We start from the raw sequence: 26,319 nt of genomic DNA on the forward strand, positions 1-26,319 counted from the left end.
GGGAGTGCCTCAGGTTCAAATGTGTGTGCAAAGCACGCACTTGGTAGCAGATTCGCTGAACCAGTAGCAGACTACAGAGGATTTCACTGCTGCTATATTGCATGAGCTTACATGAAAAAGTATATTTTGGTGCATTTGTGTAAAAACCAGAATATCCCAGAGAAAGTTTTGCATGTGGAATGCCCCTGTTTCTTTTCAGAAACTGTAGAAAGTTAAAGAAATCAAATTGTAAACGAATGCCAAAAATAAACCAAATAGTTGGAGAATAATCTTACATCATATATTTACTATAGATATCCCAAGAATGAAGTAAAGGAGCTTAATCATTCATTTTGCCAAGATCATTATCCAAGATAAACAATAATGCTTACAGAGAATCAAAATATACCATTACTGTTCATAAAGATTTTAAATTCAATTCCAGATATTTCCAGTGGAATCACGTACTGTTGTTCTCCTCTGGAAGTTTGGACTAATGAATTTCAATAAGTGTATAACTCAAGAACCATCATGAGTAGCTAGTTTTCAGAAATATCTGGGTTTGCTGTAATACTAGTCTACAACTTATAGAATTTTAAATAGACTGCTATTTTTTTTAAAGGTTTCTAAACAAAGGTGAAGTATTCTGAACTTAAGGCATATTTTCTCTCCTGCTCTCCTCCTATACAACAATGAAATTACCTTATTTACTCCTTGAGAGAATCTAATAATAGAAGAGTTTGCAAGATAATTTCTACACTCTCAGCAAGCGGCACCAAAGTGCTATCCTCTACATTGATAGATATTATATTTGGATTGTTAATAAAGCAGAAAGCATGAAAAGAAAATATGCGTTGTGACTTGTAGTGAAACCTACAATAGGAAATAGTGAAGCCTACAATAGGAAAATAGAACTCCACTTAATGACTAGTATCACACAGCAAACTAAAAGCATGGCTTGCTTTAGTCATAGTTTATTGAATGAACCAGAACTGAGTGGGTTTACATAATTGTAATTGGTTGTGTATTGGTTCACACAACTCTCTAAATCAAAAGCAAGTTCTTGCCTCACAAATGTTAATTTGTGCACACAGCGCTAGTCATTCATTCTATCCATTGTGATAGTTCTCTATAGATTGATTTCTGTGCAAAAAAAAATCTGACAGTTTACAGGGTTTCTTTCTGGTTTGTTCTGAACTCTGGAATATAAACTCTCATATGAGAAAGCGAAAACACCCACTCCTTCCACACAGACACATCAAGAACCTTGAATCTTGTGTATTTGGGGATGGGGATTTGTGAGACATCTGCAATAAAGACCCCATCTCAACATATAGATACAAGTAGTCCTTGACTTATGACCACAACTGAGCCCAAAAGTTTTGTTGCTAAGCGAGACATTTGTTAAGTGAATTTTTCCCCCTTTTACGACCTTTCTTGTCACAATTGTTAAGTGAATCATTGCAGTTGTTAAGTTAGTAACATGGTTGTTAAGTGAATCTGGCTTTCCCATTGACTTTGCTTGTCAGCTAGTGATCGCATGACAATGGAACACAGCAACCATTGTAAATATGAGTCAGTTGCCAGGTGTCTGAAATTTGATCATGTGATCACGAGGGCTTTAACAGTCATAAGTGTGAAAAATAGTCATAAGTCCCTCTTTTAGTATTGTTGTAACTTTAAACGGAACTGTTCTAAGTCAAGGACTACCTGTATTTATTACCATCAAATTATATACAGAGTAGACTTCAAAAATTTAAGCAACGGATTCTCTGCCCAGTTGCTGGGTGGGCATGGCCATGGTAGGTGTGACATAGTCAGATTCCTGCACCATGGCAGGGGTGTTAGGGATGTAACCCTAGGCTTGGCTTGGCATTGTATATAAGCTATGATTACTTTACTGTTACTTTAAATGCTTAAGAGATGTAATTGGCTTGTTATGTCAAGCAGCCATAAGAGGGAGCCAGAATGGCTGTTAGCTCTCTGTTTTGTTAGAAGTTGATCAGTGTATTTTGAGGTATTGTGGTTTTCTACTGTTTAGCTATACTTTGTGTGTTAGACTGATTATTTTGATAACTGAATTACTGAATCGTGTATGACTTGGGCTGTTAATCGGACTCTGAATACCTCTATATTTCTACATAATAAACTACTATATTTTTATAGTATTCAGTGTTTCGGTATGCTGGTTTGTGCGTGTTATTCCTTATCACTCTCATTATGCTTCTCTGCATACTCACTCTCCTAATGGGGAGCTTAATTACTTAACAAGGGGGGGAGACATTTTTTTCCTTCCTCAGGCTCCTGAGGCTTTCCTTGAGCCTGAATGCTTTCCCCGGGCTCTGGAGACCCTCCTGGAGCTTCCAGGAGGCCCCTTTCCCTCTCTCTGAGCCTCCACATTGGCCCTGCACTTACCTTGCATCCAAAATGGACACTGTGGAGACTTCTCGGAGGGGTGGGGCAGGGTGGGCAGGGCCAGCCAGGGTTGGGATTTGAAGGTTCTCTGAACTGACCATAACATTAGCTATGGGTTAACCTGAGTCCAGGCGAACCGGAGCAGCCCATCCCTGATTATATATACTTCTATAGAATATGTCCCGGTAGTTCTATATACCTCCAGTAGCTAATTATCCTGCATAGGCACAAATCAAGCATCTTGTGTAGTATAGATTTAGGTTTCTCGATGTTAAGCATCTGGCACTGTATTTCTTCTAATTCCTATAATTATGTACAACAATTTGAGTAATTATCAGTTGTATTGCCAAATAGAGAGGAAAACAAAAGAAACAATATTTTGGGCAGTATATTGTGTCTGGATAGTACACAGGACAGTAGTATATATTTGGTAATGCATTTTTAAAAGTTCCAATCGTAAACTGAGGTTGTAAAACAGGTGATAATAAAAATAGAGATCTTGCAGAACATTGCTTTTTGTTGCGAGCATGCTATGATATAAGCCTTAGCAATTGTAGATAGTATTTAGGGAGCCTTTAGGAATCTGAGAGATAATTAAGGAGAAGATGAACATTTCCTATAGAATTCCTAGTTCTCTTTTCTTCTCTATCTCTCTACGCCCACCCCCATCTTCTTCTTATGTACCACATTGGAATTTATCCCTATCTTGGAAGATGACATTTGATAAATTGTGAAAGGCAATCCTTACACTATTTCCCCTATTGATTGCATCTCCTTTCGTTATTATATCTTGACCCCTTTTGCTACTCTATATTACCAACTTGTGAAGCATTATTTAATTAATAGGCTTTTAAAAACACCCTCCTATTCATTTCTTGCTGAAGGAATTTTCTTTGGATTCTTCTTTATGCTCAGTTTACACTAGCTTGTGTCTTTGTTTCATTTATCCCTTGTGACAGAATTGTCCTCTCACAATTGAATTGCTATTTGTCTTATAATGGCCTCTTGATCTATACCAATCATGATTTGGGGCAGACTGGTCAACTGAGAAGTCACTTTCTTTCATTTGTGTTCTAATCGTTCTATTGTTTAGGTTATGATCCTTGGATATCAGAGGCAATGAATGCACTTGATTGGTGTAAATCCATTTATCTTCTCATTCTTTTGTAGTATTGCATAGTGAAATTTAGTTCCAGCAATATTCTATCATAAGGATATCTTTTATTTATTCTTTATATTCTTCCCATAGATGACTGGTGTGACCGTCTAGTGGTGAAGACTCTTGCCTCTCACTCAGATAGTTGGGAGTTTAATCTTAGGTAGCAGCAGATGTTTCTCTCCTAGGGCACAAAGAAAAAAAATCTGCTGTAAACTCTTGTTTGGTGTCAGGAAGGGCATCCAGCCTGAAAATGCTCAGCTCCATCCAGTCGTTCCATCTCTACTCTGAATTAAAGGATTATAGGGTTATAAAAGGGACTTTTTTATTCTTCCCATAGATGTCCTGATTCATTATGTTGACCAGTTTGAATAATTATCAGTTGTATTTCCCAATATAGACGAAAACAAAAGAAACAATATTTTGGGCAGTAGCACTATTACTGTTATTCTAATGATATTGACATCTTTGTTTTTTGTGGCTGTTAGTAGAAGGCATAGTAGCAGAAGGCCAATGATAGACGTTCTCCTACCATTAAGCTGAATTGTCATTTTTCAGCTTGCATGAATTTCCTATTCTTTTTAGAGTCTTCCCTCAAATTTTCTTCAAGAGTCCTGGAGTTCCCCAGTTTCAAAAGCCTTGGAGTCTTGACTGAGGACAGCTGAATCTCTGCATATTTAATGATTTTACAATTTGGGTTCCTAATGTTCACATGATGAATATTTCTGGAAATTACTGTTGGAAGAATGATTCATTTGGTTGTCTCATATTATTTACAGTCTTCTTTTAGGTGTTCCTTGTTGCTCTTGATCTGAGTCAAGAGGAGTGTTCTTTGGGCTGTTCTGAATTGTCTATGTCTGTGTTTCTCAACCTTGAAAGCTATAAGTTGGGTGGACTAAGTTGCTAACTAGGGAATTGGGGGAGTTGAAGTCTGCATAGCTTACAGCTGCTGAGATTGAGAAACTGTTCTGTTATTTTCAAGTTTTACTATATTGTAAGACTTTCATTGGCTTCTTTTTCAAGCCTATTGATAGTGTTTAAATTTACAGCCCTCCACAGTATCACTCTGCCTTATTTCTATGGACAAGCTGCTCTTTATATTTATCTGAATAGAGTCTTCTTTGATTCTTGGTTCCAGGATCATGATGTCAAGTTCCAGGCTTTTAGAGACCTGGCCTCAGTGCTCTAGTATCAGCTGTCTTCCCCCCATCATCTCTGAGAAAAGGTGGTGGCCTTTAAGAAAGTTTTTGGGATGTTTTATTTGATGAATGGGGTAGTGAAGGGTGAGATTGCTATATCCTATTATTATTTATCTGACAGTTTTAGGTTAATATTTGTTTTCAATGGATCAATGGATATACATTAAGTCCTATCCCAGGATGGTGCTTTAAATCTATAGTTATTGTACAGGTTGTTTTAGTGTTAGCTCTTTTGTGCTGTTTGTATATTGTAGTTTTGTCATGTTCAGAGGGTAGCACAAATTAGTATCATGTATGTGGGGGGTCAGATGGGGATTTAGCATATTTGTTTTTAAAATACACACCTGTTCTTTCTTATAATGGGAGCTAAAACAATGACAGTGTAGGTTTTGTAAGTGTCTAGATTTTCTTTTTTCTTTTTGTTTGCAGTCCTATTGCTTATTTCACGAAGTGAATTCTCACATACATTCACACAATTTAAATTATGCAAACAGAGTAAATGCTGAAGCAACTCCTTTCTCTTTTATGTTAGGGAAGGGTGATTTGACTTGAAGGCAAGAATCACACCTTCAAATTGAATCTTTGAATCAATACATGGTGTCTAATTGAATCAGGTACCTTCAAACTGGCTCAAAGAGATTAGAAGACTGGAGAGAGACTTGGAGAGTTTTAAAGATGATTTCTGCATATAACTAATGTGAGGAGCTGATGAGTTGCATGAAAGGGTTTCTCATACTGACATGAGTTTTATCACCCCTGAAAACTCTGCCTGTTCTTTTTTGCCTATGCCCTATTCTCCTAGTAGAATAGGTTTAGACAGGTTCATTTGAAAAGAAGGAAAAAATGAATGGAACAGAGTCCCTCAGATTAACTCTATCTACTACTTCTTTCTTTTACCTGTTTTCAAGTCCATGCCTTCTTATCGTATGGCCTCCTTTTGTTTCTTTCTGCTGCTTACCTATTTTGAATGAGTCTTAATTATGAATTGGTCTAATTACAAGGAAGCTCAAATACTTTTCTCACCAAATTAGAAGAGAGGATTCATTGGAAAAGACTGTGATGCTGGGAAAGATTGAAGGCAAATGGAGAAGGGGACAGCAGGGAATGAAATTGTTAGACAGTGTCATCAACACAATGAACATGGGCAAACTCTGGGAGACAATGGAGGACAGGGCACCTGGCATGCTATGGTCCATAGGGTCGCAAAGAGTCGGAAAGGACTTAACAACTGAACAATAACAACATCAACAATTATGTGAAGATGCTTTTTGATAGACTAATTTGCATAATCATTGTGTTACACACAAACCAGATTTCTTTTAAAAAATGCAGAAAAGGACAGGGATCCATGGCAACAAATTTACCAGTTCAAAAAAGCAGGCAATCAGCACATTCCGAAAACCTACCTTTTAAAGAACTTTTGAAAATGTTTATTTTCAATGGGTGTTGGATACTTTTCGCATTAGTAAGCACATTTTCTATTTAGCCAAGTAGGAGGTTGCTGTGTTAGCTTTCTTCACATCTACAGACTCTGTTTCAGAAGAAGTGCAGGGAAATGTTTCAGAATGAATTGTACAGAACCCTTGACAGGATCCATTTAAGTATTTGCTGGGCTAATCTCCCCTTTTTTATTTTATTCTGCTGTTATGTTTGTTGTTACTTTCACCCATCCCTGAAAAAAAAGAAAGAAATGTAGCTACAAGCATATTGATATTTTTTCCATTAAAGCCTTTGGTAAAATCTTTTATCAGCTCAATTTGAATCTAATCTTTCTGCTCTGAATTCAGATGTTTGAATCAATTTATATTATGCTTGAGTCTCAAATTCAGATCAGATCTTGGTTGATTAACATGATTCTAATAATACAGAAAAGCATGTTTGTGTGTATGTGTGTTTTTGTGTTTTTATGTATGTCTGTATGTTTGTATGTCTGTCTGTATGTATGTATTACAACAATTTGCTGAAAATATAGCTGAACAAAATCTAGGATCAAATCAAATCTACAGAGAAAGCTGTAAAATTATTTGAGAAATGAGGTTATTTAATTGCCATTGCTTTGGAAGTGTGTGTGTGTGTGTGTGTGTGTGTGTGTGTGTATGTATTTGTGTTACAACCCATGCTATGCCCAAATATGGTAGGGAGCTCACTACTCCCTCTTTCTGTCATTCGGCTCATCACAGAAGACCATCCAGGCAGAAAACCATTTTTTTAATGTTGCCTTTTTATATTTGTGTTATGAAATGGATCTATACTAGTCTCCCTTTAGTTATTTATCAGCACAAATACAACATACACACACACACACACATACACACACACACACACATATACATACATACACTTACTGTAACATTTAATGATTGTATGTGAAGAAGCCATCCAGAGTTGCTTCAACAATGGGCAGCATATAAATTTAATATAAGAATATAAATATAAATATATAAAGACTTGAATGGGGACTTGTAAGACATTGCTATGGGACATTACTTTGTCTCATATTATTAGATTAGGACAAAGCATATTTTAAGTAAATATGTCTAAACTATTTTTCTTCCTTTGAATTAGTTTTAGAATCATAGAATTATGGAAGGGACCTTGGAGGTTTTTTAGTCCAAATCTCTGCCTAAGGCAGGAGTCCTTATACCATCCTGGACAAATAAATGTCCAATCTTTTCTTGAAAACCTTCAACGATGGAACACTCACAATACTTCTATTGGCTAATTGCTCTCACTATCAGGAAATTTATTCTTATTTCTAGGTTGGATCTCTCTTTAACAAGCTTCTAGCCATTGCTTCCTGTCCTGCACTCAAGTGCTTTGGAGAACAAGTCAACTCCCTTGTCTCTGTGACTGGCCCTCAAATACTTGAAGACAGTAATCATGTCACCCCTAATCCTTATGTTCATTAGGCTAGACAAACTTAGTTCCCTTAACTGTTCAATGTACGGTTTTATCTCCAGGTCTCTTATCATCTTTGTTGCTCTTCTCTTTTTCTTTCATATATTTGTGCCTCGAGTATCAACACACTTCCATCAATTTAGAGCTTGCAACGGAAAATATTATTTCCTGGCCTTGCTCAGCACAACTTATAATTTGTATATATGTATTTATATATGGTCAGAATAGTTGAGATAATGACCATAATGTTGCAATCATTTTTTAAAATAGGAATAGCTTTGATTATACAATCACAGTTGCCATTTTGACTTTTTTTAACCGCACTTTGCAGACACGCATATAAGATACCAGCATAAAGGAAAACAACCAGTTTAGGTCAATATTTATGTATAATACTGAAGATCTATATGGAATTTTGGATCTCTTTGAAAGAATAAGAATCAGCAAAAAGAAATCTAGCAATAAAACAGGATGCAGGGTTCAGAAAGGTAGTTAAAGATGTTGCATCATGGATATAGATCATGAACCAATTACCTTATATGTTTATCTCTACAACTGTCTACTAAGCTGGTTTTGCCCAGAGTCTTCTTTAGACATTTCAGCTATATTTTGCATAATTGATGAATATACTTTCTAAAAGTATCCCTGAAAAGGTCCTCCTGTTGACAGATACCTGGAATTAGAGGCCTGCATATAAAGCAGAATTGTATCCTAAATGGTTACAAATAAATGGTTATTTTTGCAATCAGCAGTCTATAAAAAACAAGTTTACATAACTTATTTCAATTATTCATTTTCAAAAAGTGACACAGTTGCTAAATTTGGGCAGGTAATTTGAGCAGCTGAACCTACTTACTTGGCAGTTAGCCTCTCTCTGAAATTAGTGGATTTTTTCCCTTCCCAGGGAGGAATTCAAAGACTTATATATGGAACATACATACATACATACATACATACATACATACATACATACATACATATGTTTATATATGGAGTATCTCTTTTTAGGATACCCCATACATCCATATAACTTTGTTTTTCCTGGTAGTGACTGACACAGGTCTGATGGCTATGTCTATGGAAGATGCTTCTATTTAACTGCGAGTAGTTCTGAAATTTCTCCTTTAGTATTTGGAGCTAATCAGAATCCATATATTAGAACCCATTGCTCAGCATTCTACTTAGTTATTTCTGCATCATGGCCCATTTTTCACATTCTATTTAATTCTTTCATACAAGCATGTTTTAACACAAATGTAGATCCTGCAGAATGTCCCTGTCATGAGTAATTCTGTTAATGAATTGAATTCAATATCTGTTCTGGATCTGCTTTTACTTCAGGTCACTAAGTAGTTAGTTTGTCATTGTGAGTGGCAAAATGTTTCAAGATAATAATGTTTGTAATGAATTTACTATTGCAGTCAAAATAAATGAGGGCAATTAACGCTGACTGTGACTGAAAGCAAAGTGACGACATCATATTTACTTAAGCAATATTGTTTCTATTAAAGTGTATAATTTATTTGCTCTTAGGACTAAATAATAATGTCTGTGCTTTTTTTTTAATCTTAGCAAAATGCATCTATGGAGATAAAGTGTTGGCAGAAGGTCAGAAGGTTTTAATCAAGAACTGCAGAGAATGTCGTGTAAGTTTTTTTTTAATTATTTGGCAGCAATCCTACGCATTACACTTCCCCATTTAAGTTTCTTCAGAATAAACATGCATGTCATTGTGCAATAAATGCTTACAAGTTTTAAGCAATTCACGAACTTTGTAAGTGACAACAGCATGTGAAAATATTCATAATTCCTTGAGTGGAAAAAGTACACAGGCCCATCATACAGTATGTGTTTTTATGATTTAGGAAGTTGTTTTTATTCTTCCCTACATCAGGAGCACTGACAACAGATTTATTTTTTCCCACTGCTGTCATACATATCACTATGTTCATAAACACTCATTCACACATTCCACATCTCCCTTTCTCTTCCTTGAAAATATTTCTGAATCTTATAAGTTGGTTTCTGAAAATCTACTCATCAGTCTATTTTGCCAGGTTTTAATATGTTAGAAACAAAATTGAAGAGGTTTTTTAAAAAAGTGTTGATAGGCTGGTTTCACAGTGATAAGTTGGGGCAGACCTGGTTAATACACAAACAGGAGAAACTAGGAAATGCAAAAGTGGCAAATGAATCATGGATCCTGAAGATGTTACCTAACCTGGGAACAAAACTTTCGGAAATCAACATACAAGCTCAGAGAACATACTTTCATCCTCACACTAGGAAATAATAGTACTACAGGTTAGACTGGGAAATCAGGGGAAAAAAAGAATGTGAAAGAAAATAGCAGCCAGCTGTTTTGGAGTTATTACTAAGAAAATTACGTGAAAATCCCTGAAGTCAACAAGAATTGAGCTCGACTTGAAGAAGACTTTATTATTAAGTAAACTTGAGTTCTTCAACAAGATTCATAAGAGTAATCATTTTTTTTTTGAAAAATTTGCCCACAAATTTGATGAGACAATGTGAAACTTTCAATATTAGGGTTAGGACCAGTGGTGAAATCCTCTGAAGTCTGCTAACAGTTTGGTGAGTCTGCTACCGAGTGAGTGCTTTGCAAGCGCATGCACACTTTGCGCACATGCATGCCTGAGGCGTGCCCACACAGTGCTAAAAAAGGAATATTTTGAAGTCTTCCGAATCTGCAAAGGTAAATAGAGCAGCGGGGGGGGGGGGAATCCACTGTGCCACGTGATTTAGATTAGCTAGAAAGCAGGAAATCTGACAATTCTAGCTAATAAAACTTACGCATCGCAGCTGATTGTCATGCAGCTGATTTTTGGAAATACCAGTTCGCACGAACCGGTAGCATTTTGTATTACTGGTTCCAGTGAACTGGTCTGAAGTGATAGCATTTCACCCCTGGTTAGGACTGAAATATGGGTTAGATTGGAGCATATTCTGTGAAATTCTTTTCCTTTAGGAAAAGAAGCTCTGTGGCAGGTGTGCAGGAAGCCCTCAATTTTAAAAAATGGCAGGAAAGGTAGGTGTGTAAACTGCCACCTTCTGCTATTCTTCGCCATCAATATCTTATTATACGAAAGCATGCTATCTCTTTTAACTTCCATTTATAAAGGTATCTATCATAGTCGTTTTAAAGATCACAATCTAAAAATAATGGGAGAAACCGGATTTTAACTCGTGAAAGTAGTGGGGGAAACTTTTCATTAGTTGAAAAAAAAAAGGAAGCAAAGCTGCTTAAAATTCATTAAAGTTACCTCCAGTCGCAGAACAGCCAATTTCACTCGGCTATAAAAATTACAGTAACTTAGAAACTAGAGAAAGCTATATTTATCCTCTCTGCCTGATCTCCTTGGATTTGTAATAATGGACACTGCCTTTATCACATATTAGCCCCGAGCAGGTAAGCAATGGAAATAAGCATCCATTTTAATTAAATAACAATTAATGCAACAATTAACCTAAAAATAAGAAAAGAATAAAAAGTCAATTAGAACATTAAGCAGGAAATGGGAGGGAAATAAATGTATTTAGAAACTTTAAATGGAAGAAAGGTTTATGGACCAAATGAGTGCACTTGGTTGTGAAAAAAAAAGTGGCAAAGGGCTGAAAAATCAAAGTTGTTAAGTAAGAAAACAAATTTTAGGTGAAAGGAAAGAGTGAAAAACAACAGAAATAAAACAAAAAAGAGGTTGTTAAGTAGGAGAAAGATGGTAGATATATTTAGAAGTTTTAAAATTTCACAGGAAACAATAGAAGAAATCAGTGAGAAATGAAAAAGGAGCCAAGGGAGAGGAAATGGGAAGAAAAGAGGAACTGAGACCAAAGAACAGGGAATCCTAAAGTCAGAAAGGATAATTTAGATCCTTGAGCCCAATGTGCTGCTTAGAGCAGGAACTGAAATGATTGTACTATTTATGGATACTTTTGTAGCATGTGCTTGAATACATCCAGTACGGATGATCTCATCACCTTTCTGTGAAAATAGTCCCACCATAAAACTTTCCTAATTGGAAATATACTTTGTTGTTGTCCCAAAGATGCTTTTTTCAAGAGGCAACTGGACTTTCTGGTTGCCTCTTGAAAAAAAATTTTTTTGGGGGACAGACATGACCTGGATGACTGAGAATATCCATAGATGTACTTCGTTGTTATTGTTTTTGTTATGTGCCCCATAACCTGAACTCTATTATTTTGTACTATGATATGATGGGGAACAGTCCTTGGCCCTTCTTGTGACATCCTTTCAGATACAAATAGTCTTTGACTTACAACAGTTCATTTAATGATCTTTCAAAGTTATAACAGCACTGAAAAAGTGACTTATGACCATTTTTTACATTCATGACTGTTGCAGCATCCCCATGGTCATGTGATTTATATTCAGATGCTTGACAGTTGGTTCATATTTAGGATGATTGCAGTGTCCTAGGGTCATGTGACCACCTTTTGTGACCTTCTGACAAGCAAAGTCAACAAAGTTAGCAATTCAGCTTAATTATCATGTATAAAAGTCAATCACAAACCCCTACTTTACAGTCTCCCCATATCAGTTTAATATTTGTCCATATTCCATATATTTTAACCTTTATTTAATAATCTTTCCATTATCACATTCAGTCAGTTAGCAACTCCATTTTATTGTCATATTTAGGAATAAACCCCTTATCTTAGCTTTATATTTTACCATATAACAATTTCTTGTTGTCTGATTTTTTCCTAGTAAGTCTTTTGTCCCTCTTCTCTTTTCCTGCCTTCTCCCTTTTCTTTGTTTTGACATGTCTACCCTCTTCAATTTTCCCTTTTCTCTGTCAAAAAGATCTTTTATATTTCCCTTTGTTGGGGCGTAACCGCCTATTTCAATTTTCCTTATGCCACTGTCAACCTCCAAAACATCTTTTGTCTGCTTTTTATTTCCTTTTTTGGGGACAGATACCCCTTTACAATTTTCCCTATACCACTGCCAAGCCCTATGAAGTTTTTTGTCTGCTTTTTATTTCCTATCATTTCTATCCCTTCATTGTCTCTCCCTCCTACTTCCTTCCTTCTTCCTTAAATACCTGCTTCTCTGAATTCAGAATTCTATTTAGGATTTATTTTAATGATTTATGCATATTTTTTATAATTTCACGTAGTTTTTCAAATTCCCACCTTTCCATTATCTCCAACCCCAAAGTTACAGTTAGATATACAATTCTTATTTCAGAGTTCTGGTCCACCTTAAATTTATCTACTTCAGCTGCTGTGGGGAAGGGCAACAGGAGCCATCTTGGCCTTTTGTTCTTCCTTAATGTCCAGTCCCAAAATTGCAATTAGTTATTCCAATCTTATTCTGAAATTCTGGTCCACCTTAAATTTAGTTAATTCAACTACTGTGAAAATGGAAGAGAAGCTGGAACCACCTTGATCTTTTGCAGACAAAAAAGAAAAAAAAAGACTTCGTATTTCCCCAGTTCTTGATTTTGTTATTATTTTTCCTTGGTACTTCTTGTTGGTTATAATTGCTCAAAATATATTAATTGGAACAAACTTGCATACAGTCAAATTCGGGTATGTTTCTCTTCCCTCCTGCTTTTCCAAGTTCTTATTTATGGCAATTGGTTAATTAAAATTTCCCACAAAGCAGGATTAGGTTATCAGTTGTCAGGTGCTTTTTTCTTGATCTTTCTCCCTTGTTGCATTCCGGTTCTCATTAATTGGAGCTGCTTAAGATATGTTAGTTAAAAGACACTCGGACAAAGCAAATCTTCATGCTCCTAGACTCCTTTAAAAACACAATCTTTTCAAGTGCAAAAACCAAATTTAGAGTTTGTGTTTAAGTGGGTTGTGTTTAAATGGGTTTGTCACTTCTCTTCTTTCTCCTTTCTGTCTAAATTATTTCAAGCAAATGGCTCTCTTTGGGGCTAGTGATTCAACCCTCCATATTTCCCCTTTTTCTTTTCACCAAAATCCTGATTTGTTCATCAATATTATTTATGCTCTCAAGATTCTTTGCCTTTTCCAAATTCTGATTTATAACTGTGGGTTAATAGATGTTACCAGGCTTTCATCTCACCTCTGCCAGTAGTTCAGCTACTTTGGCCTGGACCCAGCTCTTGTGCAGCCATGTTGCCATGCTGCCGCCCCGGCTCCGATTCAGAAAGCAAATCTCTGAGCTACCAGGGACCTGTTGCACTCCCTCTGGGTCTGATGAGATGCCGCCCCTTCTTCACTCCCCCACAGGGGGGTTCTGATCCAAAACAGATCTCAGACACAGTTTGTCAGACAGGGTTCATGTGAGACTCTTCAGAGCTCACATTCCCCACGTCTGTCCAGCTGGAGAACTTCAAGTCGATTCCTTTAAGATTGCTCTTATGTCCCTGTAAACATGTCTATTAAAACCCAGCATCTGCAATTTCTTCATTCCCTTTATTGTACTGAAGTTTCCACTCCTCTGATCACCCTTGTGTTTTCTTTCCTGGATCTTTTGAAATTCATCTGAGTGAATCTTAAAGTATGGTGCCTCAAATTGGACATAAGACTTGAGGTGGAGTGTAGACAGAATAAAATGGAATGGTTGATTCCCACAATTAGGAAATTACAAATCTATATTGCAGACCAAAACAGAATCAACCATTTATGTAGATATAGCACACCACTGACCAATAACCAGTCTTAAAATCTTTTCCTTAAGTACCATTACTAGGTAGCTCCCCATATTTGATTTCTACTTTCTAAGTGAAAAACGTATTTTCTCAGTTAATCCAATAGACTTAAAATAGACTTAACTGGGACAGAGACTAATATAGTAAGCCAAGTATTACTTTAATCAAAGTGAAATAAAAATATTTTTATTTAAGTTACATTTAGAAATAAAGAGATAAAACTTACAGAATGAGTAATATTAATTAAGGAAGAGAAAATAAATCTCTGTTTTTGCTTATGTAGAATAGTTAAAATGATATTGGAACTAAGAAACTAATGTTTTGGAAAACACTGTCAATTCTAGCTATATTTTGTGCTTAGATATTGTTTCAGATCCTCCTTATTTAGATGCAAATAATTCAATTCAATCTGATTTAAAACTTGCTAAAACATAGTCCATTCATTTTTTTTAAAAAAAAAACAGAAATCTAGCCAGAGGTGGGTTGCTGCTGATTCAGCCTGGATCGGGCGAACAGTAGTAGAGGCAACAGGAGGCTCCACCCATCTGCCTGGATGCTTTTGGGCATGCACGAGCGAACCGGTAGTAAAAAAATTAGCAACTCACCTCTGAATCTTGGATGAAGTAAAATCATACCACCTTCATGTTCATTTACAAGAATCCATTTAGATCCTACCTAACTCATAAAAGTGTCCAACAACAACAATAACAACAACAGCAGCACATACAAAACCATAGGCTAACATTTTGTTTACAAATAATAATTAATAATAATTATTAATAATAATAATAATTTTTATTTGATTAGCCGCAACCCTCTCCCGAAGGACTCGGGGCGGCGTACAATCAAAACAAATAAAAATACACATAAGACAAACATATATACAAAAAGAACAGAGACATATACATATGTGCATGGAGGAGAGTTGACTTATAAGTGAAAGATGTCCTCTTGATCAGAAAAATAAAAATAAAAGCAATACTAACATCTTGGGGAGCCAGGTGTAGTAGTCAGTTTGTTCATGTTGTATTTGATAAATGACCACCTGGGCAACTGCTTTGTGATAGTAGTTGCACAAGACATTCAATATTCTAGATATGTGTACTAGCCCCAAAGGGTTATCTCTTTCTGCACTAACAGTGCAGACATAAATCAATTCCATTTGTAATGACTGTAATAGAATCAATCCATACTATTCTGGATTAGAGCAGATGGTTTTATTGATTTGTAAGCACCGGAGTGTATTATTTATTTCATTTCATTCTATTTTAAAACAAAGTGGAGCTAGATTTTGGACAGAACATATCCTAAAAAGAGATGCAGTTATAGAGCACTAGACCATATTGTTGCAGACTGTCATATCATACATATGCTGTATTTTTCATATGTTCATTTCAACTATCTTCTTTTTGAAACAGATTGACAAGTACAACTCCACTTTGTGTTTGCCAGTCTTAAACATGCGTCATAATTTAGGCCAGTCCAATTATACATACTGCTGTTCCAAATAGCTCTTGATGTCTCCAGGTTCTTGTTCCTTCTAGCAGAGCCCATTGTACTGAGTTGTGCCTGAATTTGTTTGTTTAATTTATTTTCTCTCCCCATCATCCCCAAAGTATATCATTACAGAAGACCAGTTGGACAAGACCTTGGAGGTCTTCTAATACAACCCCTTGGTTGAGCAAGACCATTTCATACAAATGGCTGTCCAGTTTCTTTTTGGAAGACTCCAATGGTGGGGCATCCACATCTTCTGAGCCATTCCATTGATTGATTGCTCTCACCATTAGGAAATGTCTTCTTAGTTATAGTTTGCTTCTCTCCTTGGATAGTTTCCATCCATTTTATCTTGTCCTGCCTTCTGGTGCTTTGGTTGACCCTTCATCTTTGTAGGTGCCCCTCAAATATTAGAACACCGCTATCATATCTCCCCTAATCATCTTTTCACTTTTTTTATTTAAACTATAATCCATACTTTTCGCTTCTCTATATTTTATAAATTAGAAGCCGCAAGTCCTCTTCTTTTTCTGCCAGGAGCACTGTATCATATCCCTATTGTAAGTTCGTTATTTTCATAGTACCCATTGACAGTCCTGGTGTAGTGTTTGGTTCATTAAATATTTCCTCAGTATAGATGTTGAAAAGGAGCTGTGATAGGATACATTCTTGATGCATTCCTTTTTAGACTGAGAATTCTTTTGAAAAATCTCTTTCAGTCTTAAAAGAAGAAGTTTACTCCCAGAACAGATTCATTATAATTCTAACGTCTTTGTCATCCATCCCAATTTGCTCCAAAGTTTTGATCAACATTTCATGATTTACAGAATCAAAGGCTTTTCAGTAATCGGAAAAGCATAAAGAGATGCCTTTTTGTTTTGTTAAACTATCTCTTGATTCTTGTTTTCTGGTTTAAAATGGTTTCCCTAGTGCCACTATTTCATAAATGTGCTCTGAACTTCACTTAATGCATTGTTGAAATATCCTGCATTTCTTAAGAAATTGATTTTGAATAAAAAATTTTGCTGCATGTCTGATAAGACTAATCAGATTTTATGTTCAGTTCTTGCTTTCCTAGGAATTAAAATAAAAATTGATTATTCAGAGTCTTTTAGAACATAGTTTTTTAAAAACTTTTTTCCTTATTTCCATCATTGCTAAAAAAAAAAATCTGTCATCTAAACTTCCTTCGTTCTGCTTTTTATCTTTGGTTAGTTACTTTCTGCACTTTTAAAGTGCATCCACTGGCTGGTCAATAACATTGACTGTTTTTCCACACTGTTTATTATCTTCTTCAAAATATTGTAAAACCTATTTTCAATGTTTTTCTTTAAAGTTTATTTTTACATATTTCCAAATCTTTCTTGAAAATATTCTATTTTTTACTCTAATGTTCTTTGCCTTTATACTGAATTTTATTATAACAAGGTTGTAGTTGGAATAAATATTTATATCAGGGCATGTTTTAATAGAATTCTGAAATCTATCTTTTTATCATAATATAGTCTGTTTGGTTCTTTGTCGCATCTTTTGAATTTTTTTTCAAGTACATAATCTTCTTTCTAGTTTCTGGAACATGGAACGAAATATGGAAAGGTTCAAACTTTTCAAAGAATAGAAAGATTCAGGTTCCTTAAAGAATTATTCAAATCCTTGGCCACTGTTATTTCTTATACCTTAGACCATTTTTACTTTACAGGTAGATATTTTCTGACCCTACGTTCACATTTAGATGTCCCAAAATAATTAGGTTTGTAGACTTTGCTTCTTGTATTGTTTCATAAAAACTCTTCTTGATTTGAGTAATTTCCTATTGAGATAAATTACAGATTACAAATCTGTAATATTTCTACAGTGAAAGGTTTGGCATCAATTTTGGTCATGATTATTTTGTCATTTAGTGACTAGAAGCCAATCACTGCTAACACAATGTTCCTTTTCATGGTAATGGCAGTGCTGTTTGTATGGGGAATACAGCTGGAATAGATCATGGTACATTTGTCCTGCTTGTGTATGTTGTACTCTGCAATGTCTACTTTCAAGGCAACAATTTCTTGTAAGACATTATTGGTTTTTCCAGATTGGGAAGGATTCTGACATTCCATATAGTTGTTTTTAAAAGATGGTTGTTGTTAGATATTAGCATATATCGGGGTAAGTCTCCTCTCTGGTCCGCTGCTACAGCGGGAAACAGGTATCGTTCTGATTGGTCGAGGGGCGTACCCGATCCCTATAAAAGGGGAACCCTCCGACCACAGAGCAAGCTGGATCACTACTACTATTAATAAAGAGCTGTTCAGTCACTCCGTGTCCGCAGTCTGTTCTCTCGTTGCCCAGATCTAACATTGGCGACGAGGGTGGGATCGAGAGGCAGATAGGACGAAGAACGCTACCTCCAGAATCTCCGGATTTGATCCAGCCCAGGAATTCGGCAGAAATTCCGGCAGCCATCTCAGGTCACCGCAGCGCGGCAAATTCAAACGAAAGAAGATGGCGATGCACACTCCCCCCCGCTCCATTCGACCCAGCGAACGACGAATGGGAAGCCTTCATGATTCGTTTCGAGTGTTTTCTCGAAGCGAACGAATACACGGGGATCACCGACGCCCGGAAGAAAAACATCTTCCTCGGCTACTGCGGGAAAGAAGTCTTCAACACGGCCAGAGACCTCACCGCGCCCACTCCAATACAGGCAGTATCATGGACGGCGTTGCAACAGGCTCTACAGACCCATTACACGCCAAAACCTTCCCGCCATGTTTGCCGAAAGGAATTCAACACGCGGAACCAGAAGGTGGGAGAATCAATCAATCAATATGTTGCAGCCCTACGTAAAGCAGCAACTCACTGCGAGTTCAGGGATCTGGACGAGCATATCTTAGCGCAGCTCATCTGTGGGTTAAGAGACATTTCACTACAAAAGAAGCTGTTGGCAAACCCGAATTTAACCCTACAGATAGCTCTAAACGAAGCAAGAGCGTCAGAGTCAGCAGAGAAATCATCGGTAACCATACAACGAGGTTTCAGCGTAAACCAGCCAGTACCAAGGCAAACCAGAGTTCACTACGAGGACACAAGCCCCGACTACGAGGATCCCGAGTTCGAGGACAGTCACCTGATGCGGAGCAGTCACTTGAGGCCTGGGGGGAGACCCGGATTCCGTTTGCCGCCCTGCGCAAGCTGCGGAGGGAATCACCCCAGGTCTACTTGTAGGTTCAGGAACGTTGTTTGTTCGCACTGCAACAAACTTGGGCACATCGCACGAGTGTGCCGGAGCGAAGTCCCTGCCTCACGGCAGCCACCCATGTACCGCCAACAGAAGTCCAACCCAGGGGCTTGGCGAAATCAAAAAGGGCGCCCAGAGAGAAATCCATAAGTGTTTACCCAGAGAGAAAATTCCCAAAGAGCTGAGCGATCGTATCCCCAGAGAGATTACTCACAAGGAGCTGAGCGAGCGTATCCCCAGAGAGACTACACACAAAGAGCTGAGAGAGCGTTCTATCAAGACGCTCAACGAGAGTATTTTCAGGATACAGATGATGAGATAGAGTTGACCCAGAGAGAGGAATTGCGAACGTATCTCACAACAATAAGCCAAGTCCGCACCAAGCGGCCTAAAAAGCTGAAAGTCACAGTCCTCTTGGAGGGCTCACCTTGCGAGCTGGAAGTTGACACAGGATCGTCCCTGACGATCATTTCATGGGCATCCATGAAACAGGCTATCCCTAGCCTCAAAAAGAGCCAACTACGCGTTCCAGACATCCTGCTACGAGACTACCAAGGGAACCGAGTCCCCATCGTAGGCCAAGGCACGTTCCAGATCCGTTTCAAGGACATTGTAGCCCAGCTGCCCGTGACCATCGCCAGCGCACCATTACAAAACCTCCTAGGACTGGATTGGTTTGAATCCTTGGGGCTAGAAGTCACCGGAATCAACGCCGTGGAAAACAGCAGCGCTGAGCAGATTTTTAAGGAGTTCGAGGATGTGTTCAGCCCCGGTCTTGGTAAGTATGTGGGTAAACTGATATCATTCAATTTAGACCCCAAAGTGGCGCCAATCCGACTTAAACTGAGACTAGTGCCTTTTGCACTCCGCCCAAAAATAGATAAGGAAATAGATAAGTTAGTGGAGCAAGGAATCCTTGAGCCGGTGGATCACGCGTGCTGGGAAACACCCATCGTGACCCCAGTCAAACCAGACGGATCAGTCCGCATCTGCGCGGACTATAAATGCACAATTAATGTCGCGCTACAACAGAGCGCATATCCTGTGCCTGCAGTACAGCACTTATTGCACTCGTTGGGGCCAGGAAAGGTATTTGCTAAATTAGACATGGCACAAGCTTACCATCAACTGCCAGTTGATAGCGCCACAGCGGAGGCCCAACTATAGTGACGCATAGAGGAGCATTCAAATGCAACCGGCTGCAATTCGGTGTGAGTATTGCCCCAGGATTGTTCCAGAGCGTCATGGAACGACTTTTGCAAGGGATACCGGGAGTCGTCCCCTATTTTGACGACATCTTGGTGTCCGCTGCAAACGAGGAGCAATGAAATAAAAGAGTCAGAACTGTTTTGGCCTGAATCAGAGAAAAGGGTCTCCGCCTCAAAAAGGAAAAATGCCAAATTAACGTGCCTAGCGTAGAATTCCTGGGTTATAGAATCGATGGTCAGGGAATACACCCCACTTCAAAGAAAATTAAGGCGATCCAGGACGCCCCCACACCACGAAATCAGACCGAGTTGCAGGCCTTCCTCGGACTACTTAACTTCTACAGCATTTTTCTGAGGCAGAAGGCGACCGTTGCTGAGCCACTACACCGTCTACTCCAGAGGAACGCACCATGGAAATGGGGACGATCCGAAGCTGCAGCTTTCGCCGGAGTAAAGCGCCTGCTCACCACTGACTCACTGCTTGTCCAATACAGCCAGACCCTACCGCTGGTATTGACCTGCGACGCATCACCCTTCGGAGTTGGAGCAGTCCTCAGCCACAGGATGCCCGACGGAAAAGAAGCACCCATCGCCTTCTACTCCAGGACTCTTTCATCGGCCGAGAGGAATTACAGCCAAATGGACAGGGAAGCGCTAGCTGCTGTAGCTGGAGTAAAAAGTTTCCACGAATACCTCTACGGCCGCGATTTTGAACTGATTACAGATCACAAACCGCTGTTGGGACTTTTGGTGGGAAACCGCCCCACTCCGGTCTCCCTTTCTCCACGCATGACTAGGTGGACTGTTTTCCTGGCTGCGTACTCCTACAAGTTAATTCATCGACCGGGCTCCACTCTCGGACACGCAGACGCACTCAGCCGTTGCCCATTACCCGACATTCTGCCAGACCCCACTCCAGAAGTACCGGTATTGCTCATTGACTGTTTGGACTCTGGACCGGTTTCTTCATACGACGTTGCAAGGTTCTCCTCTAAAGACAATTTAATAAAGCAAGTTCAAACTTGGGTTTGGAGGGGGTGGCCGAAGGGAAACGTGGGCCCGGAATTCAAAGTGTTTTGGTCAAAACGGGACGAACTCTCAGTGTTACAAGGTTGCTTATTGTGGGGGGATCGAGTTGTTATTCGGTATGCTTTACGTAGGAATGTATTAGATGCTTTACATGCGGGTCATCCGGGGATTGTTAGGATGAAGGCGTTAGCAAGAAGTTACGTTTGGTGGCCAAACATGGACAAAGAAATAGAGGAGTGGGTGGCCACTTGCGACCCATGCCAGGAATCGAGACCAGCACCCCCGGAAGCGCCCGCCACAGAATGGGAGAAACCTAAAGCACCCTGGTCGCGAATACACATCGACTTCGCAGGGCCATTCCAAGGTCAGACCTTCCTTATAGTTGTGGATGCATACTCGAAATGGCTAGAAGTAGTCCTAATGACTTCAACCATGGCAGAGGCAGTCATTAAGGTTCTACGGCGACTTTTCGCCACTCATGGCCTGCCCGACCTCCTGGTCTCCGATAATGGGCCCCAGTTCACGGCCATGCAATTTGAGACATATCTAGCAGGTCAGGGAATTCGGCACGCCCTCGTCGCGCCATTCCATCCGGCATCAAATGGACAGGCAGAGAGAATGGTGTGATTCGCAAAAGAGGCCCTCGCTAGGATTGGTCCAGGTGATTGGCAAACACGCATTGACCATTACCTCTTAATTCAGCATATCACCCCAAGTGCAACGACGGGTAGAAGCCCCGCTGAACTACTCATGGGCCGCCGTCTACGGTCTCACCTGGACCGTCTTCACCCAAATTACTCTGCCACAGCTCCCCCAGACTCCACAAGCAAAATTCGGTCTTTTAGCATAGGGGATTCAGTATACGCCCACAACTATGCAGGGGGAACATTGTGGATGCCGGCAAAGGTCATTGGCGTCACGGGTCCACGATCGTATCTGCTGGAGCTGGAAGATGGGTGGAACTGGAAAAGGCACATCGATCAACTTCCGGGTCGCCTAGCACACTCAGACCTTCGAAACGAAGACGAGAGTTTCCTGCCAACGGAAAGTCAGCCACTCGAGAGCCCCATCATAGAGAGCTACGACACCTGCGAACCCAGGTCGGAACAAAAGATCGAACACGAAGCAGAGCAAACCCCAGACAACGCAACCGAGCAGACTCTGGAACGCCCTAGCAACGAAGGCACGAAACCTCCCGAACGTGAAACAGGAAAAGCATCCGATCCTGCAACCACTTCTAACCAACCCGAACTGCGACGCTCCTCCTGAGTAAGGCAAACCCCAACATACCTAAAAGACTATGTTACTAACCGCAACGTTCCATCTAGGAGGGGAGGGGTGTTAGATATTAGCGTATATCGGGGTAAGTCTCCTCTCTGGTCCGCTGCTACAGCGGGAAACAGGTATCGTTCTGATTGGTCGAGGGGCGTACCCGATCCCTATAAAAGCGGAACCCTCCGACCACAGAGCAAGCTGGATCACTACTACTATTAATAAAGAGCTGTTCAGTCACTCCGTGTCCGCAGTCTGTTCTCTCGTTGCCCAGATCTAACAGTTGTTTTTACAGACTCTTTTCTGCACCTCTGTAACACTCAACTATACTCTCTATTCTGTTCTGCTGTTGTTTTCGGTTATGATTAATAATGGGGGGAAAAGATATAGTGAGGGCCCAGCCTCTTTTACATTTCATGCCACTGACCAAATCAGGTTCATTCTTCTGTCCTTAAGGAGGGTTTCTCATTTCCAGAGCCAAACAAGAGTTTATCCACATGAGCTGCCATGGAACACGTTTTGCTGTTTCTTCCAGGTTGTCTGTTGATCTTCACAGATGTCCATTACAATATCCCAGGGAGCAAAGGAAAGACAGGGCTTCATTTGTCGCCCAATGCAGATTATTATTTCACAATAATCTTATATATAAGAGAACTCCAGGAAAGATGATGAAAATATAAATATATATATATTTGTTTTCGTAGATTTTCACGGGTGTAGGTATGCTGGTTTTGTTGTATTCGGGTCTTTTCCCATGTAGGATTGAGATTGACTTGGCAGAACCAAATGCCTAGCCGACAAAGACCACCTGAAAACTGAATTACACAAACTCACAAATGTATTAATCTCCAATGGATTCCAAAGAAAAATAATCACCAACCTAATCCAAAAGGAGACTCCCCCAAAAAACCAAGACACAGAACAGGACAATGGCATCGCCCTCCTCCCTTACATCAAAGGCACCACAGATAAAATCAGCAAAATTCTCCACAAGCACAATAACAAGACAGCCTTCACCACTGACCAAAAAATAGCCAACATCTTAAGAAACTCCAAAGACAAAATCCAGCTAGAAAACCAAGGAGCGTACGAAATACCATGCAAAATCTGCCCGGCAACATATATAGGACAAACAAACAGGAGAAAAAATGCATGCATCACAGAACACAAGAACGCAGTAAGAAAAAAAGAAAAAAACTTCCTCCCTTTTCCAGCACCTTAAAGCTACAGGACATGAAATCAATTTTGAAGGAGCCAGGTTACTCTCCAAAACAGAACACTTCAACAAGAGAATAATTTTGGAAGCCGTCAAAATAGAGAAACACCCCCACAACATGAATAAACGTGATGATACCTCCCACCTACCAGACATCTGGAAACCAGCCCTGGTCAACAAATGAGCCCCACCCACCACCCAGGCCATTACAACATGAAACAACAATAGACACACCGACAGCGCCAATCAGCACCAATCTACCAATCATGATACAACCACACAACCAATCATTCCACTTACTGAAACAAAGCCAGCACCCCATCCCTTCCCACCAAGATTTACAGAAAGAAGGCAGCTCCGATAGCCGACAGCAGCCTGAAGATGGCAAGTGAGATCTTGCCAAAACGTTGCCAAGACAATCTCAATCCTACACGGGAAAAGAATACAACAAAACCAGCATATATATATATATATATATATATATATATATATATATATGTATATGTATATGTATATGTATATGTATATGTATATGTATATGTATATGTATATGTATATGTATATGTATATGTATATGTATATGTATATGTATATGTATATGTATATGTATATGTATATGTATATGTATATGTATATGTATAATGTATATGTACATGTACATGTACATGTACATGTATATGTATATGTATATGTATATGTCTGTCTGTATATGTGTGTGTGTGTGTGTGTGTGTGTGTATGTGTGTGTGTGTGTGTGTGTGTGTGTGTGTGTTGTATTTGTGCTGATAAAATAAAGGGAGACTAGTATAGATCCATTTCGAGCTATTTAGCTCTCATCAGCTAGCCAAAACCTTACTGGGATTCGAACCTGGGCTGTATTATACACTAGGCAAGAGTCTTAGCCACTATGCCACAGGCTTCTCCTCCTTTATCAGCTGAGCCAGGGAAATAAGTATGTGTTTGTGTTACAACCCCTGGTATGCCCAAATATGGGAGGGAGCTCACTCCTCCCTCTTTCTGTCCTTTCGGCTCATCACAGAAAACCATCCAGGCAGAAACCCATATTATTATTATTTTTGTAACACAAACACATACTTATTTCCCTGGCTCAGCTGATAAAGGAGGAGAATCCTGTGGCATAGTGGCTAAGACTCTTGCCTAGTGTATAATACAGCCCAGGTTCGAATCCCAGTAAGGGTATGGCTAGCTGATGAGAGCTAAATAGCTCGAAATGGATCTATACTAGTCTCCCTTTATTTTATCAGCACAAATACAACACAAATATAAAAAGGCAACATTAAAAATAAAAATATGGATTTCTGCCTGGATGGTTTTCTGTGATGAGCCAAAAGGACAGAAAGAGGGAGGAGTGAGCTCCCTCCCGTATTTGGGCATACCAGGGGTTGTAACACAAACATATATATATATATATATGTGTGTGTGTGTGTGTGTGTGTGTGTGTGTGTGTGCATGCCCTGGTTCGATTCCCAAAATAAAAATATGGTTTTCTGCCTTGATGGTCTTCTGTTATGAGCCAAAGGACAGAAAGGGGGAGTAGTGAGCTCCCTCCCATATTTGGGCATACCAGGGGTTGTAACACAAATACATACCTATTTCCCTGGCTCAGCTGATAAGGAGGGGAGCCTGTGGCTTAGTGGCTAATATATCTGCCTAATATGTAATACAGCCCAGGTTCAAATCCAATTAAGGGTATGGCTAGCTGATGAGAGCTAAATAGCTTGAAATAGATCTATACTAGTCTCCCTTTATTTATTTATCAGCACAAATACAATATATATACAATGTGTGTGTGTGTGTGTGTGTGTGTGTGTGTGTGTGTGTGTGTGTATGTTTAGGGCTGCCATTAGCTTTTTCTATTAGAGGTTGCCCTGATCTATCGGACTGTGCAGTTTGGATTGTATAACATTGCATAATAAAAAACATAGTTATAGGAAATCCACCTGATTTTCAAAATACAAAAGATATCGTCATCTATTGTTATTTTCTGCTGCATACATGTTTGTTATCTGCCTTCATTTCTACATGACAGTGTGCATAACATATTGTATGCGTCTTCTTCTTCTTATGCCATATCCATCATTGGACTTTGGCGATCCTATTTTATCAACAGCTGAATGAAAACGTGTGGTTGAGTTTTGTCCAAACCAGTCCTTTAGATTTTGAAACCAAGATATTATTTTTCTGTGTGGACATTATTTTTCTTCAGTCTTGGAAGATAAAATGAAGTATGCTGTATTTTTCTGGGTGCCACATCACATGTCCAAAATATTCTAACTTTCACTTGTTTATGGTTTTGATGATTTCCCTTGGCTTTCCCAAGTGGCTTTCCCACTGTATGCACACACTACAATATATACCTGATTGTTATGCTAGAAAATACTGCTGACTTCAGGAAGTTCATTTATCATCCTTTTGGCTCGACTGAATTTTTCTTCAGCTTAAGTCAGAATTCATTTAATACTTCTGAGTCTTGTAGGGATGTGAAAGCTCAGTGAATTGTTTTTCTTTTGAAAGTCTTATCATCAAGAATGTAATA

The 26,319-nt window shown here is 39.0% G+C and overlaps 1 protein-coding gene across 3 annotated transcripts in view; it reads left to right on the forward strand.

The window, feature by feature from the left end:
* The window catches only part of NELL1 (neural EGFL like 1), a 609,773-nt gene that overhangs the window by 258,025 nt on the left and 325,429 nt on the right, over positions 1 to 26,319 (forward strand). For all 3 annotated transcript variants that reach the window (XM_081938833.1, XM_081938832.1, XM_081938834.1), the window contains exon 10: positions 9,220 to 9,293. In XM_081938833.1, the coding sequence (XP_081794959.1) occupies positions 9,220 to 9,293 (74 nt within the window). The remainder of the gene's footprint in view (positions 1 to 9,219; positions 9,294 to 26,319) is intronic.

Source organism: Natrix helvetica (assembly GCF_964273705.1).
Source record: "Natrix helvetica genome assembly, chromosome: 1".
Lineage (NCBI taxonomy): Eukaryota > Metazoa > Chordata > Lepidosauria > Squamata > Natricidae > Natrix > Natrix helvetica.